The sequence below is a fragment of the Sprattus sprattus genome, assembly GCF_963457725.1.
Source record: "Sprattus sprattus genome assembly, chromosome: 7".
NCBI lineage: Eukaryota > Metazoa > Chordata > Actinopteri > Clupeiformes > Clupeidae > Sprattus > Sprattus sprattus.
The window spans coordinates 5,386,039-5,401,696 of NC_137926.1; the positions used below are offsets into that span (position 1 = coordinate 5,386,039).

Below are 15,658 nucleotides of genomic sequence, written 5' to 3' on the forward strand. Positions count from 1 at the left end.
CATTCACCAGAGGCTGAGGACACAGTATACGCACACACACACACACACACACACACACACACACACACACACACACACACACACACACACACACACACACACACACAGAGATCTAATTACGGCCCTGATTCCTTCTCTGAGCGCTGGGCAGGTGGGGGAGAGGAGTGCACGCCTCAGTGACTGCTTCTCTTCATTCTTTTCCTCCGTCTATTGTGTTGTTGTTTTCAGGCTCGTCTCAGACGTCATCGAAGATTCGGCTCCGTGAAGACGACATGGACAGGTACCTCCCACCAGGCTTCCTACGGAGGGGGAAAAAGTGTGTTTGTGGAAATAGAAAGTGTGTGTGTGGAAATAGAAAGTGTGTGTGTGGAAAAAGAATGTGTGTTTGTGAAAATAGAAAGTGTGTTTGTGGAAAAGAAAGTGTGTGTGTGGAAAAAGAAAGTGTGTTTGTGAAAATAGAAAGTGTGTTTGTGGAAAAGAAAGTGTGTGTGTGGAAAAAGAAGGTGTGTGTGTGGAAAAAGAAGGTGTGTTTGTGGGAAAAGAAAGTGTGTTTGTGGAAAAGTAAAGTTTGTTTGGGGGAAAAGAAAAGTGTGTGTGTGTGTGTGGAAAAAGAAGGTGTGTTTGTGAAAACTCTTTGGCATGCTCTATTCCACGTCCTCTCCTCTGAGATCACCAGAGGGGTGATCAACACTGGCCTGAAGCCTGACTCTTGTGCAGAACAACCTACTCCAGCACAGCTCATCTGGATGACTGAGGACGAGCTATCCATGAGCAACTCAACTGTATGCCTGTGATTTTATGAATGTGCTAGTGCTCGAGGTGAACAGACTCAAACAGTTGCAGCTGGGTGTTCAAAATGGAACTACGAGCATCTTGTTCACGCAAACACAAAAGGTCATCAGTTAGATATGCCCACTGCATGGGAAGTCCATTTAAATGTAATAAGCTGTTGGATGACTGGTAATGGACATGTGACAGCCTGAAGCCAATCAGTGTCTGCATGGTAAGAATTCATAGCCCATAAACGGGAAGTCGTATGGTGGCGTTGGGATTGCTGGAATATTTTGGAATATTGGTGTCATAAGGGAGAGTGAACAGATGAGGGGAGGCTGGAAATGCGGAGACACGCACGCACGCACACACGCACCTGCACGTGCGCACACTCACACACTCACACACACACACACACACACACACACACACACATTCACACACACACACAAAGTCCTTGTGTAACCCTTACCTGCCAGGATCTGCCCCCAGTGGGTCATCTGAGGGCATGTCAGCGCTGAAGTCCAGAGGCTCGGCGTCCTCCAGGAGCTCGATGCCGTCCCTCTCCGCCTGGCTGGTCCGAGTGTACTTGGCTGCTGGTCACGAGAGGAAGAGTTCACTTGGGCAACATAATTACACCAACCAAGAAAACATCTCAAACTTACATGAAACTAGCCACTGCTAATGAAACACACATCGTTTTTGTCCACATGTTGTACACTTCACACACACACACACACACACGTGACAAGATGAATTTCTTTTATGAATGATTTCTATGAGAGGCAGGGATGCCAGGATACCGCTGAGCTGGGTCAGAGAGAGAGAGAAAGAGAGAAAGAGAGAAAGAGAGGAAGAGAGAGAGAGGGAGAGAGAGAGAAGGGGGGGGGGGGGGGCGAGAGAGTGAGAGAGAGACGGATACCACTGAGCTGGTTCAGACTAGCCCGCTGGTGTTGGTAGAGGAGACTTACGTCTGCCAGTGCTGGCGTTGGCGGAGTCGGAGTAGTTGGTCTCCTTCATCTCAGACTGCTGAACGTTCCGGTTCCTTGGTGAATTCTGTTCCCGGTTGCCATAGCGCTCCCTCCACTCCTGTGATTGACAGTTTCATTAGCCAAGGAGAGACTAGCCAACACCGTGCTGGAAGGTGAGCTCAGGCATGTTATTAAGATCGATATGGCAGAGACTGCAAAAGGGTGTCAGAATTGAAAATATGCCAAGTGCTCTTGTAGATTAAGCCGACTGTAAGGTCTTTAAAAACACTGCCCAAGGACTGCCTTTAATTGTCTATTATTCTAGTATCATTCTCCGTCACTTCTTAAAATCCATTTCATTTACAAAAGAATAGGTAGATAAAAATGTATAACCCCTTGGACCCTCTGATTGATTAATATGAGTCTGATCGTTGGGAAGACGGCAGAAATGTCCAAACTCACTCTTCTCCTGTTTTCTCCATCCTCTGTTCTTTGTCGTTTTCTTCTCTCTGTTCCGTGGATTTGGGTAGAGACGGACGTGATGTTAGAGGACTGCAAAAATCTACCCTTCTGCTAACTAGTCAGCCTACTGAACACACTCAATGTACTGGAGAGAGAGACGAACCCTTCTATTAACTTGTCAGCCTACTGAACATACTCAATGTACTGGAGAGAGAGACGAACCCTTCTGCTAACTTTTCAGCCTACTGAACATACTGAATGTACTGGAGAGAGAGACGAACCTCGCCGGAGTAACTCTTTGCCCTCATCAATCAGATCTGAGGTCAGCTCATTGTCTCCCATGAACTGCTGGAAGCCTATGAGGTTCAGACAGCGAGTGCCAAGGCTGGAAATGACACACACACACAGAGGAGAGAGAGAGAGAGAGAGAGAGAGAGAGAGAGAGAGAGAGAGAGAGAGAGAGAGACAGAGAGACAGAGAGACAGAGGGAGAGGTAGAGGGAGAGGGAGAGGGAAAGTGAGAGAGAGCGAGAGAGAGAGCGAGAGAGCGTAATACTTTCTTAATATGGCAGAGCTCACATTACCTCATATCATCCACTCTTAGTGACTTTAGCGATTCAGTGGCTAATCAGTAGCAGTAGCACTTAGAGCCTGACATGATCTAATATTATCTCCACTTAGCCCAGGCCTCACCTGAAGAACGTGGCGATGCAGAGCAGCACGATGAGCATGGGGTAGTAGATGTAGAAGCCGTTGGCAATGAAGGACAGGACACGCATCGAACCCATGATCTAGAGCAGAGGAGGAAGACATCACTTTTCACAGAGCTATGGCTTGCACTCACACTCCGCACAGCACAGCACAGCACAGCACAGCACAGCACAGTACAGTACAGTACAGTACAAGGCAACCTAATGCAACACAATGCATACTAGCTGAGCACAACCGTCCTGCAGCTTTTCTCCTCAGCAGTACTGCAAGGATGGAACGTAGCCTTGGGGGATGTTATTTGTCAGACAAATGTCAACGGTGTGTGTGTGTGTGTGTGTGAGTGAATGTCAACAGTGAGGCCCTACACTGCAGTGGAGAATAGATCTATGCACTGATCTGTAAGGACTGGCAGTTCAATAACCCTTAATGTTGTGAAGTTTGAAAGATTGTGACGATAAGGTTAGTATCAGGTTATTTCGCAAAAGGAAGTAAAACTAATACAATTTTTTTTTTTTTTTTAAAGGCTTGCAGAAGTCCATCTGAAAAAAGAAAGTGATTCTACTTTTGAGAGGCCAGGAGTGGAATCAGTGGGAGAACTGATGAAGATGATGATGACTCCAAATGATGAAGGTCGAGTTACTCACCGAGGTGTAGGCTGTCTGCTCCTTGGCCTGATGGGAAATGGCGGAGTCCATGTGGATAAGACCCAGGAAATTCAGACAGAGAGGAGGAGTCAAACGGCAGAAAAGCCTGGAGAAGAACAAACAGGAAGTCAACAGGGTTAGACACCACAAGGACAAACAGGAAGTCAACAGGGTTAGATAACACACGAACATGCAGGAAGTCAACAGGGTAAGATCATAACACAAGGACACACAGGAAGTCAACAGGGTTAGATACCACAAGGACAAACAGGAAGTCAACAGGGTTAGATAACACAAGGACACGCAGGAAGTCAACAGGGTTAGATAACACAAGGACACGCAGGAAGTCAACAGGGTTAGATAACACAAGGACACGCAGGAAGTCAACAGGGTTAGATCATAACACAAGGACACTCAGGAAGTCAACAGTGTTAGATAACACAAGGACACTCAGGAAGTCAACAGGGTTAGATACCACAAGGACAATCAGGAAGTCAACAGGGTTAGATACCACACGGTAAACAAGGCTGAATCCCAATGCTGATACACGCTCTACACTACAAGCTCTAAATCCTGCTCATGCTTCCCCTCCCTGCAAAGTGTTTCTTCGATCTCTCTCTCCCTCTCCCTGTTTCAAACACACCAGAGGTATGCCAGTATAATTCATTATAAATACTCTTCTCGATTAGCTAAGTAAAGCTAATTAAGGGTGCTACTGATTAACTTAACAGGATAACATGCAGTAACGCTACACCTGTCCACCCCTGCCCCTGCCCCTGCCCCTGCCCCTGCCCCTGCCCCTGCCCCTACCCCTGCCCCTACCCCTACCCCTGCCCTGGTCCTACCCCTACCCCTGCCCCTGCCCCTGCCCCTGCCCCTACCCTGGTCCTACCCCTTGCCCTTGCCCTTGCCCTTGCCCCTGCCCCTGCCCCTACCCCTGCCCTGGTCCTACCCCTTGCCCTTGCCCTTGCCCTTGCCCTTGCCCCTGCCCCTGCTCTCACTCCAGCAGTCTCAGTAACCCCTGAGTAAATGGAGCTGTGGTGACCTACATGCCGCTGAACTGGAGACTGTAGGCGTCGGTCTGATGGTGCGGGGCCAGGTAGTAGTAATTGAACACTCGGATGCGGAACACCGTGGAGTACACACAGGTGCACAGGAAGAAGATGGTGATGAAGCACGCCATCTGGAGGAGAACAAGGGAAATACACTCCCATTAGTTATGGTTTAAGTCAGTTAAAGAAAAACCGCATACCTGCTTCAAGCAACTAAACAATTAAAATACGCACTCCGCATGTGCACAATCTCCAAACAGATGGGCGTCAATTCATTTTGAAAATACTATATCAACTATAAAAGAACAAAGTCAAACATCATAAATGATACAGTGCTGTATTTCACTATATCCAACCCATCTCTCAGCGTTTACATCCAGCGCCTCACCTCGATGTACAGGTAGTTGTAGTCCCTCTCGGCCAGCTGGATGAACACGGCAAAGAGTGAGAGCACGGGCCTGGTGCTGAAGAAGGTGCATTCGGACCACACCACGGCCACAGAGAACAGGGACAGCACCACCGAAAGCAGCCGGAAGAACCACTGCTTCAGCAGACACTCCCAATACCACTCTACAACAGAACCACACCAGGAATGGACTTTACTCACACTCTCAGGTTTGTGAACTTCCTCACTGCCAGAGATGGCTGCTGAGTATAACAGTCACATAAAGGACTAATGTGACAAAACTTAAGAATATAGATGATGTCATGATGAAGACTGATTTCTGAATGTGAGATTTAACTCTTGCACTGGGATTCTGATGAAACACACAAGACATGCACAACAAGAAATAAGTTTAGTGCTATGTTTTTTTTATATGGTACATCTACTGATCTATACATTTTACATTGCTTGCTCCGTTTACTCTGTGAAGTATCTACATAAAGCTTCTTCATCGCTGTGTAACTTTAGCTGCGTCGCTCAGAGGACTGGGGTGCCTGAAGCTCAGGGGTCTCCCTCAAAGGGGTGTGGTGCCTGAAGCACGGGGGTCTCGCTCAGATGAGAGGGTCGTGGGGTGCCTGAAGCGTAGCCTACCGACGGCGGGTGTGTAGATGTAGCGGCTGACCCGGCCCGGCGGCTCCAGCGAGGGGAAGCTGTGGACGAACTCGTGCGACGAGCTGATCTGGTTCTGGGACACGTCCTCCAGGTGGAAGGCCTCCTCCAGCAGCATCTGCCACTGGACGCGGGTGCGGTTGTGTCTCTGCACGGCGTAGATAGCCTGAGACACACACACACACGCGCGCGCGCACGCATATGAACACACACACACGCAGACACAGACACGCACGCATGGAGCCACACATACACACAAACGCAAACACACACACAAACACACGCACACACACAAACAAACATATGCACGCAGACACACACAAACACACGCACACACACACACACACACGCAGGCATGCAGACACGCACGCAGACACACACACAAACACACGCACACACATGCATGCAGACACACACACCCACACAGATGCAGACACACACAAACACAAATGTCACACGTGTTCTTGTGTTCTACAGATTTCTGTAACATGCTTCAGACAGAAGCAGTGGCAGTATTCTCTCAGGCCACGTCCTCATACCTGTTTGTGGAGTTTGGCCAGACTCTTCTCGCTGGGGTAGGTGTTCTCCTTGTCATCATAGTCCTCGTAGTCATCCATGTTCCTCCCAAACCTTTCCTGATACTCAACAGGACACTAAAACAGAAAACACCACAATCAGTACCAAACCTACAACTATTTCAGGACTGATAACAGACCTCTTCATCAAGTCAGTAAATCTGTACTTCCTACCTTTCTTAGAATGGTGTCGATGTTCTTCCTCAGTGGATGGTTGTACTTGATAGCCTCACTGGTTTTTCTCACCTCCTAACAGACAACGGATAAATACAGATTAAGAACGACAGTTGGACAATTATTAGTACAGAGAATCACAGGGTTGTTGACTTGAGACAGAAACTTCAAAGTGTAAAACCACACTTAAATTTCTAGCCGATTTCACCGATAACACACAACTTGAAAGTTTCCACAGCCACTCTCATTCAGCAACTCCCTCAACACCCTCTCACGCAGCCCTCTTGTCTCCATGGCGACTGTCTCCATGGCGATTACCTCCATGACGTCCTCCAGGTTCTCCTCGGAGTCGGCCTTCTCCGTCATCAGCTTGGCCAGCTTGAAGTAGGTCTTGATGAGGAGGTGGCCGTGACGGGAGGCTTCCCAGTAGGAGCGTGGGATCTCCACCAGGCCGTACCCCATCAGCAGCACCAGCAGGAACAGACCCCAGGTGTTGGCAGCCGTGATGCCGATGGTCTGCAGCTCGTACCTACATGGAGTGGACAGTGGTACAGGGGGTAGAGGAGTCGTTTAGTAATCGGAAGGTTGCTAGTTGGAATACCCACTTCTCCTTACCAAGTGTGTAAGTGTCCTTGAGCAAGACACTGAACCCCTAAAACTGCTCTTGATTTATAAATGCAATTTCCTTGTCGCTTTGGATAAAAGTGTCTGCTAGATGTAAATGTACAGGCAGGGGAATGGTTGGACAGACGAGTGACATGGCTAAGTCTAAAAGGAACACAAAGCCGACACAACACAAAACTCAAACTCCTTCATTTTTTTTCAAATAAGTGCAAACCGAATGCAGGTCATCGCATCAAAAAATCTGTTCTTGAGTCTGAATCTGTGTTAACCGATAACACTGCACTGAGTAACATTTGTTTGCTTTAAGTTAGATGATAAAGGGAGGGAATGTTTACTTAGTGTAATAGATTTCCTCTCTGGTTGTTTACATATTTAACATATTTAACACTAACGGAGAGAAACCTCTTGAGAGTGTGGGCTTTGGAGACCTCATACATTTAGTCATTTAGCAGATGCTTTTGTCGAAAGCGACGTACAAGGGAGAGAACAGTCAAGCTATGAGCAATACAGTCCTAGTGTAACAGTATACATACTACTTTCCATAAGAAATACAAAAAAGAAGTGAAGGAATGTAAGTGCAAGTTAACATTTACCATGACAGGTGCCACTCTGGGTGAACAGCCACGTAGATGAGCAGGGAGCCGAATATGAGCAGGTAGGTGCCGTAATAAATAGCGTTCTCAATGAGGGCCGTCTTGACCTTAGCCGTGATGGAGAAGCCGCCTGAGCGGGCATACGACTGCATGAAGGGCAACAGCAACCTGGCCATTCATTGATCAACAAAAATAAACGTTACACAAATATCGGTCTTACCAAGACTAGCATTAGATACAGTATCTATCTAACCAAGACTAGCATTAAAGATGTCTATCTAACCAAGACTAGCATTAAAGATGTCTATCTAACCAAGACTAGCATTAAAGATGTCTATCTAACCAAGACTAGCATTAAATATATCTGTCTCACCAAGACTAGCACAAAATATATCTGTCTCACCAAGACTAGCATTTGATACAGTATCTGTCTAACGAAGACTAGCATCTGTCTAGACATCTAACCAAGACTAGCATAGCATTAAATACATCTATCAAATCTAACCAAGACTAGCATAACAGATGTTTATCGTACCAAGACTAGCATTACCTTGTAGCACATGTATATGGATAACTAGTTTGAAATGTAACTGATGTAATGTAATGTAATTAGCATTATATATCTATCTTATCAAGCCTGCCATAAGATCTCTATCTAACCAAAACTAGCATTACCTTGTTGCATATTTATAACGAATAACTATCTAACTGTGGAAATGTAACTGATTGGCAGATTAGCAGAGACTTGGTTGCTTAGAAACCCCATGTGTGCTCTCACCAGGTGAGACACTGCGAGGTCCAATACACCACCCTCCAGAACACGGGCATGATCCCGTCGGGAATGTAGCTCCATGGCTTGTGGCATGCTTTGGGAATGCTGAAACACACAGGAGCAGCACATGGCATAAACGATACGGGCGACGCAAACCCAAAAAAACAGTGCCTACACCAGCTTTAATCTGCCAAGCATTGTTGTGTAACTCTCTTGCATAAGACTTGTATAATAATTTCTCTCTCAGCATGAGCCCAGTTTCTGGAAAATAGTGCAAACTCAAGAATGCTGGACTCAGTAGAAAAGAGGACGTCCTACATTTGAACTGCTTTTTAAAAGGCAAATGCAAACTCAAGCTCACAATCTCACAAACTCTATTGTTAATTACTAGGAGAGGGAACGAGATAATTCTGACCTCTTTGTTGGCAAGAATGTGGAGTTTCCTGTAGTCTGATTGGACAGGACTGTGTTAACAGTGGACAGGACTGTGTTTGCAGTGGACAGGACTGTGTTTGCAGTGGGAGTGACCGCGTGCTCCTCATGGTCGATGATGCACTGCTTGTAGATGGTCTACAATCAGTTTTCCACAGCCATAAAGAAAAGGATGCAGGAAAGAGATAGAGAGCGAGAGAGAGAGAGAGAATAGAGAGAGAGAGAGAGAGAGAGAATAGAGAGAGAGAGATCGAGAGACAGAGAGAGAGAAGGAGAGGGAGGGAGGGAGGAGAGAAAGAGAGAGAAAGAGAGAGAGAGAGCGAGATAGATGAGGGGCACACATAGAGGAAGGCAGAAAGAGAAATTTCAAAATTCAAAATGAGAGTTAGAATTGAGAGCTTTTAAAGGATTTGTAAAAGCATCCTTTTGTCAGAAGATCCACTACTACTGCATCCTACGACTGCCGAGCCTGCACTCTCCTCCAGACCGGTACCCACCGTGCTGACGTCCAGCGGCAGGATAAAGACGATGAGGAAGCACAGGTACCAGGCCAGCAGGGTGCCAAACAGCACCATGCGCTGCTGCTTCCGGAAGTCTCCGTAGCGGTGCAGCAGGAAGAGCGCCAGGAAGAAGACCACCACGATGGTGATGCCCAGAGCGGCGCCACTCATCCTGCCTCTCACCACCTCTCCGCTCCCTTACTTCTGGACAGGAAACACACACACCGGTGAATTACACTTTGCAAAAACAAATAGGAGAGTCAATTTTGGACAATAATCCTCAGGTTTTAGACTGACGAGTTAACGGTATAGTTGAGGGTACATGAAGGTATGAGAAAATGAAAAACATCCTAGTCTGGGTTGAGAAACGAGAGTCTAGAACAAAGAAAAAACTTCACAATTGTGCACATCCAACCCAAGTTAGGCACAGGTGCAGGACAGATGAACCATGAGAAAGAAATGAAGATGTCCACACCCTTCTCTGCAGTTAAACTACTCATCTTAAACTGCTCAATCTTGATGTGCAATGTTTCAACTCATCACGCAGGCTTGGCATTGCACAGTGAGGTTTGGGCCCTTAAAATATAGTCTACAAACAAGACATTTGAGTCTAACACCCTGACGTGTAGCAAAGAGATAGGCTACTTAAGGGACTCCATGTGACTCTCATGTGACATATCCAGGAAGGAACTTCGTAAACATTTATCACAATACCAGTGCATACCGTTCTTTCAAGAAAGATAGCTAATATTTGGCTAGAGGCCATTATGGCCAGGGTAGCAGACTGGTGCGTCTCTCTCAAAAGAGCCCTTGTCGGCCTTCACTGGAGCGCAACAAAGTAACAAACACAATTCACTACACTGTCGAGTGTCCTCAGTTGGGAGATGATGCATGCAACATTTTTTCAGATGTTATATTTCACTTGCATCGTAATTCCGTAAATGCTATCTGTCTAGAACGTTCCTATGTAGGCTACATTGTAAATATCTCAAATATAAGGAAGTGTAAACTGTTTTGACCTAAAATACTCGGGGAAACCTGGAACATTTAAAGGTCGTCGGGGAAGGCTGACAGCCGAGTTTCAACCACGCAGTTTTAGTAACGAGGAAAATAAATAACGACCCTTCTGTCCACATATTTGTGCAATATGAAATCGGTAGCAATCTCAGCCGAGGATGGCGTGACGTTAGCGGATCGGCTAACAACAAATGACCTGTCATTGCATTCCTGTCGGTCCGCCCAGCTGTCTTGCTATTAAGCGAGACTGGAATATGTTGAACAGTGCGTGTCTTACCTGAAAGTATTCTCTAAATAATTTCCTTTAAATGTAAGCCTTTAGTTTCCACGTAGAAAGCAATTCCAGATCATTCATTTCGCTAGACCGTCTGATGCGATAGTAAGGTATCAAGGAGTCGTAGACGTCAGCCCCTCGACGCTCCCTGTTTGACGTCGGCATCATATGTTGGATGATGGTAAACGTATGCGTCGTTGTAGTTCTTCCCAAAACGATGTTGTAGTTTGTTTGTTTGTTAAATCACGCAAAAGCTAATGCTAGGCTATAAGAAATGTTAAATATGTTATCTCACCAAAAGAGGATGCTTGAAAGAAAGAAGTCTATTATGTTAATAACATTGCCATGCATTTGTGTATTTGATCCACTTAAGAAGCTCTGGCTAAAGTAAGTACATCTGCATGGGTTTTTTTTGACCTAAAATAATGTGAAACCGAAATAAACCCGAATCCTTCCGTTTGCGAAGTCCACGTCAGTTGAGATGGCATGCTTTGGCCCAAAGCTTTCGTGTAGTTTACCACATGACCTTCTCAGCCTGACAGCTATACATTTCAGTTCAAACACGTTCTTTCCGAAGTAGCCCTAAGCAGCACTGGCAGCCAAGTAGAGCTATGTGGTTTCACCTTTATCACACTATTGATGCAATTATCTTGTGTAACAAAACTCTAAAAGCAACGATTTTACTTATTTGTAATTATACTAGGCCTTTGTTTTATAGTTTAGATCATTAAACCCACGTGATTCCCATTCATACAAATAAAAACTATTATTTGTTTTAAAAGATTATAGTATAAATTACCATAATATGTAGAACTTTGTTGTTGATTTTTACTTTGTCAGTGTGACTTGTAGCAGGCGTACTTGCAGCACTAGTAAACAAAGTTGTTGACCAGTTGACCATTCCCATCAATTAGTTTATGAATGTATGAAGTTTTGTTATTCTCTGAATGAGACTGAAATCAGGCTTACTTGGAGGGTTTACCCAATTATTCATTTGACCTGACATGAAAATGCTCATCTTGTCAGAAGAGTCGAGTCTTTTGTTTCACAATAAACAATAGTTAACAATAAATGTTGCATTATTATTTTGTTACCATGCTTGTGAATGAACAGCACTGGGGATACTCTGAAACTATGACATGAGGTGAAGAGACTGTGGTGCAGCATTGACCAGACTGAAGTCACACTTTTCAATCACACCATCTGTGTTTATTAGGTGGAGGTTTTGTCCAACATTAGAAACAGCGCTTCGGGGGGCAAAGCGATATCAAAACTGACCCATCAGAAAAGACACAGGACAAACAGAGAAAAAAACGCCAACGAGGAGATGGGAGACAAGTGAACCCACAAATACAGTGGTATAAACTTCGCATATATATATTTATATTTACATATATATTAATTTTAATTACATGGGAGAAGAAACAAAATGTACAATGCTACAAAAGGTATTTACAAATCAATAAATAAAGCTGACATGCATACACACACACACACACACACACACACACTCACACACACACACACGCGCACACACACATCACTCATACAAAAGAAAAATGAAAAGCTAAGGTACAAAGTCCATTTAATCTCAGATCATACAAAAAATACAAAATGAACATAGAAAAAAAAGAACTGTTAAATGTTAGAAAGTGTTTTTTTCTCTTTTCTTTCCGTCTTTTCAACAGTGAAAGAGTGATGGCACCAGATTCTGTTGAATGATTTTTTTTGTGAGGCCCAAAGTGACTTCCTGATTAGGCAGTGCTTGTGAGCGCAAAGCTTTCCAGAATGATCGGGTGACATCTTTGGCCCTTTCCATTTTCATTTACTGGGACACACACACTCACACAGATGCAGAGACAACACACACACACATAGGCACATACACACACATGCACACACACACACACACACACACACACACACACACACACACACACACACACACACACAGAAACACACACATATGTACAGTTAAAACATCAAAGGGTAACAAAATCCACTAGACATTTGAAATTTGAAAACATTAACACATCCACAACAATCCAACCTCATCATCAACCTTCATTCCCGTGAGGGAGGGGGGTACTAAGACCGCCATCTCCCCAAAACCGGTCACTCAGAGGAAAGCACAGCCGGCAGGTAAAAGGCATCACAAGCAAAATTTCTCACTTGTGTTTTTGACTTACACACTGCTGTCGTTCAGTGCACCTTACATTTACCTACCCGAACAGTCTTCAAAGCAACATTCTCACCTACCCACACAAGTCTAAATTCCTACCTACTGCAGAACGTCAGTGGGGGAATGCTCTATCAGCTTCCACAGGTCAGTGCCTCTACTTCTCTCCTTCTCTGTATCTCTCCTTCTCCTTCTCTCTATCTCTCCTTCTCTGTATCTCCCCTTCTCCTTCTCTTTATCTCTCCTCTCTAACTCCCCTTCTACTTCTCTCTATCTCTCCTTCTCTATTTTCTATCACTATTTCTCCTTCTCTCCTTCTCTCTCTCTCCCACAGTCGCACACACATCTACATCAGATCAGGCACAGAGGACAGCCATGGATACACAGTGCTGCATAATGTCACCCTCCGCACAGGGTTAGTGGAAAGGGGTTTGGTTTGAGGAAGTCCTCATACATAAAGGGTCCATGAACACCAGAACCGATCCAGCCCAGGCCCAGTACATCCGGGCCAGAGCCACTCAAGACAGCCGTCCCGCTGCTCTCTGGTGTAGGACTGACATGGCAAGGGGTCATTCATGTAAGGGTCATTGGCAATCACTCACAGGCCATAGGGAAACATCATTCGGTGTCCAGTCCATGACAATATGGACAACGACGGGGGCAATTTCACGACCATTCAACTACAAGACAACTCACTATGAGAAAGGTACACGTGTTCATCGACGCCCTACTTGATCTTTGGCACGGGTGTACTGGATCATGTAAGGGGAGCCAAAGCTCCTCTTCTCTTCACTTGAGATCACTTTCTCGAGGCAAAAGCATCGGGGTCTGGGGAGGAGGTGGCGGATGTATGTACAGTACATGCGCTGTTGTGTTTGATGGTGCACTGACAGCAGATGGACAGAGTGAAGCAGAGAAACAGAGGAAGTAAGAGAGAGGGAACGAAAGAGAGAAGAAGAAGAGATGGTTGGACTGTGAGTGAAGAAGAGAAGAAGAGAGGAGAGAAGAGACTGGGGAGATTGTCCGCTCATTCTTTTGCTTTTCTCTTTTCGTTTTTTTTTTTTTGTCTTGACGGTAATAACTACACTAAAATAGTGAAGAAAGAAATCACAATTCATTTCACAATACAACATTCATTAGACTCCCCCCCTTTCACTCTCTCTCTCTCTCTCTCTCTATCTCTTTCACTGTAACTTTCTCACACTCTTATCACTCCATCATTTCCTGCTGTACTCTGTGTTCATCAGTCATTGCGACACCAGCCAATGGCATGAAGTTCTGGCACCATGGGGATCCATCCAATGGCAAGAGAGTTCCAGCCAACATTCTGTGGAACTAAATGAATGGTAACCATAGCAACACAAGGCTTTTTTTTCTTTTTTCTTGAAGCAAGCAGAATGCCCCGCTCTTTTTTTAAAACAAAGAGAGCAAGCAGGGCAACAAAAAAAAAAGCTGTGGGTACAATCATAGCAAAATGGTCAACCACAATGTTATAAAAGATAGAAACATCGCTCTTCCGCCCGTTAGCGGCCATTATCATTGAGCCCCCATTAACACCAAAACAGAACACTTTGCAACAACAACCGTGACCATTGTAAATGCGCTCCCATGGCCCACAATCCTCTCTGCCTCTCACCACCTCGAAACATCCAGCCATCATCACTGCGCATTTCAAGGTAACTGCTTCTCTCTCGCCACTCCTAGCTGAGGCGGCCATATTGTCAGCTTGGTCCTTCATGCTGGCGGCTGGAGAAGTGGAGGCAGGGGAGAACAGACATCACGTAGTGTCTGGACGTTGTTAGCACCACTTGGAGAGAGGGGGAAGGGAAACTGGGAAAGGATCTGAGTGTTATCGGGAAGATTTAGTCCTAATGCCCCTTTTTTTGAAGTGTAACAAACTGGAACATGGATTTCCCATTGACAGTGAAAAGGGATACTCTGGAGTGTCAGTGTTTGTGTCTGTGTGTCTGTGTCTGCGTGTCTGCGTGTTTGTGTGTCCGCATGTCTGTGTGTGTGTGTGTGTGTGTGTGTGTGTGTGTGTGTCTGTGTGTGTTTTTGGCTCTGTAGGGGCAGCCACAGTTAAAGGGTCTGTCTTTAATGTCTTTACAGTATGTCCTTCAGGCAGCGGCTCTTGGCCACTCTTTAACGTCACAGGGATCAGAGGGTCACCTAGGGTCCATTCGCTTTCTCTGGCAGCCCGTCCCGTCCTGTCCCGTCCCGTCCCAATGCCACCCATCTGAGGAGTTCTGCAGGAGCTCTGCTGCCAACGAGAGGCTCCGCAGCTTGGCAATGGGGAAGGCACATTATGCAGTCACTGTGCCAAAGTCTTTGCTGTCTCCCTCTCTCTCTCTCTCTCTCTCTCTCTTTCTCTCTCTCTCTCTCTCTCTCTCCTCTTCTGTGCTGAGCTGTCCAACAGACGTGGGGATTAGGACAGAACACCGGGCTCCCTTCCGAGCCTCTCACAGGAGGAGCGAAGGCTTCTGGGCTGGACCAGAAGTGATGACATCTTGGCAGGAAGTGGACGAGGGTTAGGCCAGAGGAACGCTGGCATTGTTAGGCTTGGTTCTGTAAACATTAACCCTTTCCCTCCAAATGCACAGGTTCAGATAAGTGCTCGCCTGTCTACTGCACAGGAGCAGTCCAGTAAGCTGTAGGTCGGGGGGGCGTGTGTGTGTGTGTGGGGGGGGGACCCCTCAGGTCAGCTGGTGACCAGCCCCGCCAACCGAAAGAAAACATCTGGGGGGGGGGGAGGGGGTGTGTGGTGGTGGGGGGTGACCTACAACACCATCCCCCTTCATCGACAAAAAGGCAACCGCCAGAGAACTAGCCGGTGTCACCATAAAAGGACAGAAGT

General features: G+C 46.0%; 2 protein-coding genes across 5 annotated transcripts in view; both read right to left on the reverse strand.

Moving 5' to 3' along the window:
- Positions 1 to 156: 156 nt before the first annotated feature.
- On the reverse strand, positions 157 to 10,721 carry lmbrd2b (LMBR1 domain containing 2b). Of its 2 annotated transcripts, none has more exons than XM_080841968.1 (18): positions 10,629 to 10,721; positions 9,332 to 9,538; positions 8,818 to 8,972; positions 8,409 to 8,507; positions 7,631 to 7,798; positions 6,732 to 6,942; positions 6,414 to 6,488; positions 6,204 to 6,317; positions 5,647 to 5,830; positions 4,999 to 5,180; positions 4,608 to 4,741; positions 3,559 to 3,664; positions 2,897 to 2,994; positions 2,486 to 2,589; positions 2,205 to 2,251; positions 1,743 to 1,860; positions 1,244 to 1,364; positions 157 to 299 (listed from the first exon to the last, which is right to left on the reverse strand). In XM_080841968.1, the coding sequence occupies exons 2-18, from the start codon at positions 9,503 to 9,505 to the stop codon at positions 236 to 238; spliced, it is 2,154 nt and encodes a 717-aa protein (XP_080698094.1). In that variant the 5' UTR covers positions 9,506 to 9,538; positions 10,629 to 10,721; the 3' UTR covers positions 157 to 235. The 2 variants fall into 2 exon arrangements, with proteins under 2 accessions (XP_080698094.1, XP_080698095.1); XM_080841969.1 differs by having other exon boundaries at positions 9,332 to 9,535; positions 10,629 to 10,699.
- A 1,152-nt stretch (positions 10,722 to 11,873) lies between these two features.
- LOC308368491 (ral guanine nucleotide dissociation stimulator-like) overlaps positions 11,874 to 15,658 on the reverse strand; it is a gene marked incomplete at its 5' end in the record, with an annotated part of 85,576 nt that continues 81,791 nt past the window's right edge. For all 3 annotated transcript variants that reach the window (XM_080842672.1, XM_080842671.1, XM_080842670.1), the window contains one exon: positions 11,874 to 15,658. This exon is cut by the window's right edge and continues 221 nt beyond it.

Bases quoted from the DNA above. Each gene is read 5' to 3' on its own strand.
- lmbrd2b (XM_080841968.1), bottom strand. From the start codon at position 9,505: ATGAGTGGCGCCGCTCTGGGCATCACCATCGTGGTGGTCTTCTTCCTG. The intron at 5,831-6,203 runs GTATGAGGACGT...TGTGTGTCTCAG, and splicing joins TGGCCAAACTCCACAAACAG to GCTATCTACGCCGTGCAGAG. The intron at 2,252-2,485 runs GTTCGTCTCTCT...TCCACGGAACAG, and splicing joins CAAAGAGTTACTCCGGCGAG to AGAGAAGAAAACGACAAAGA.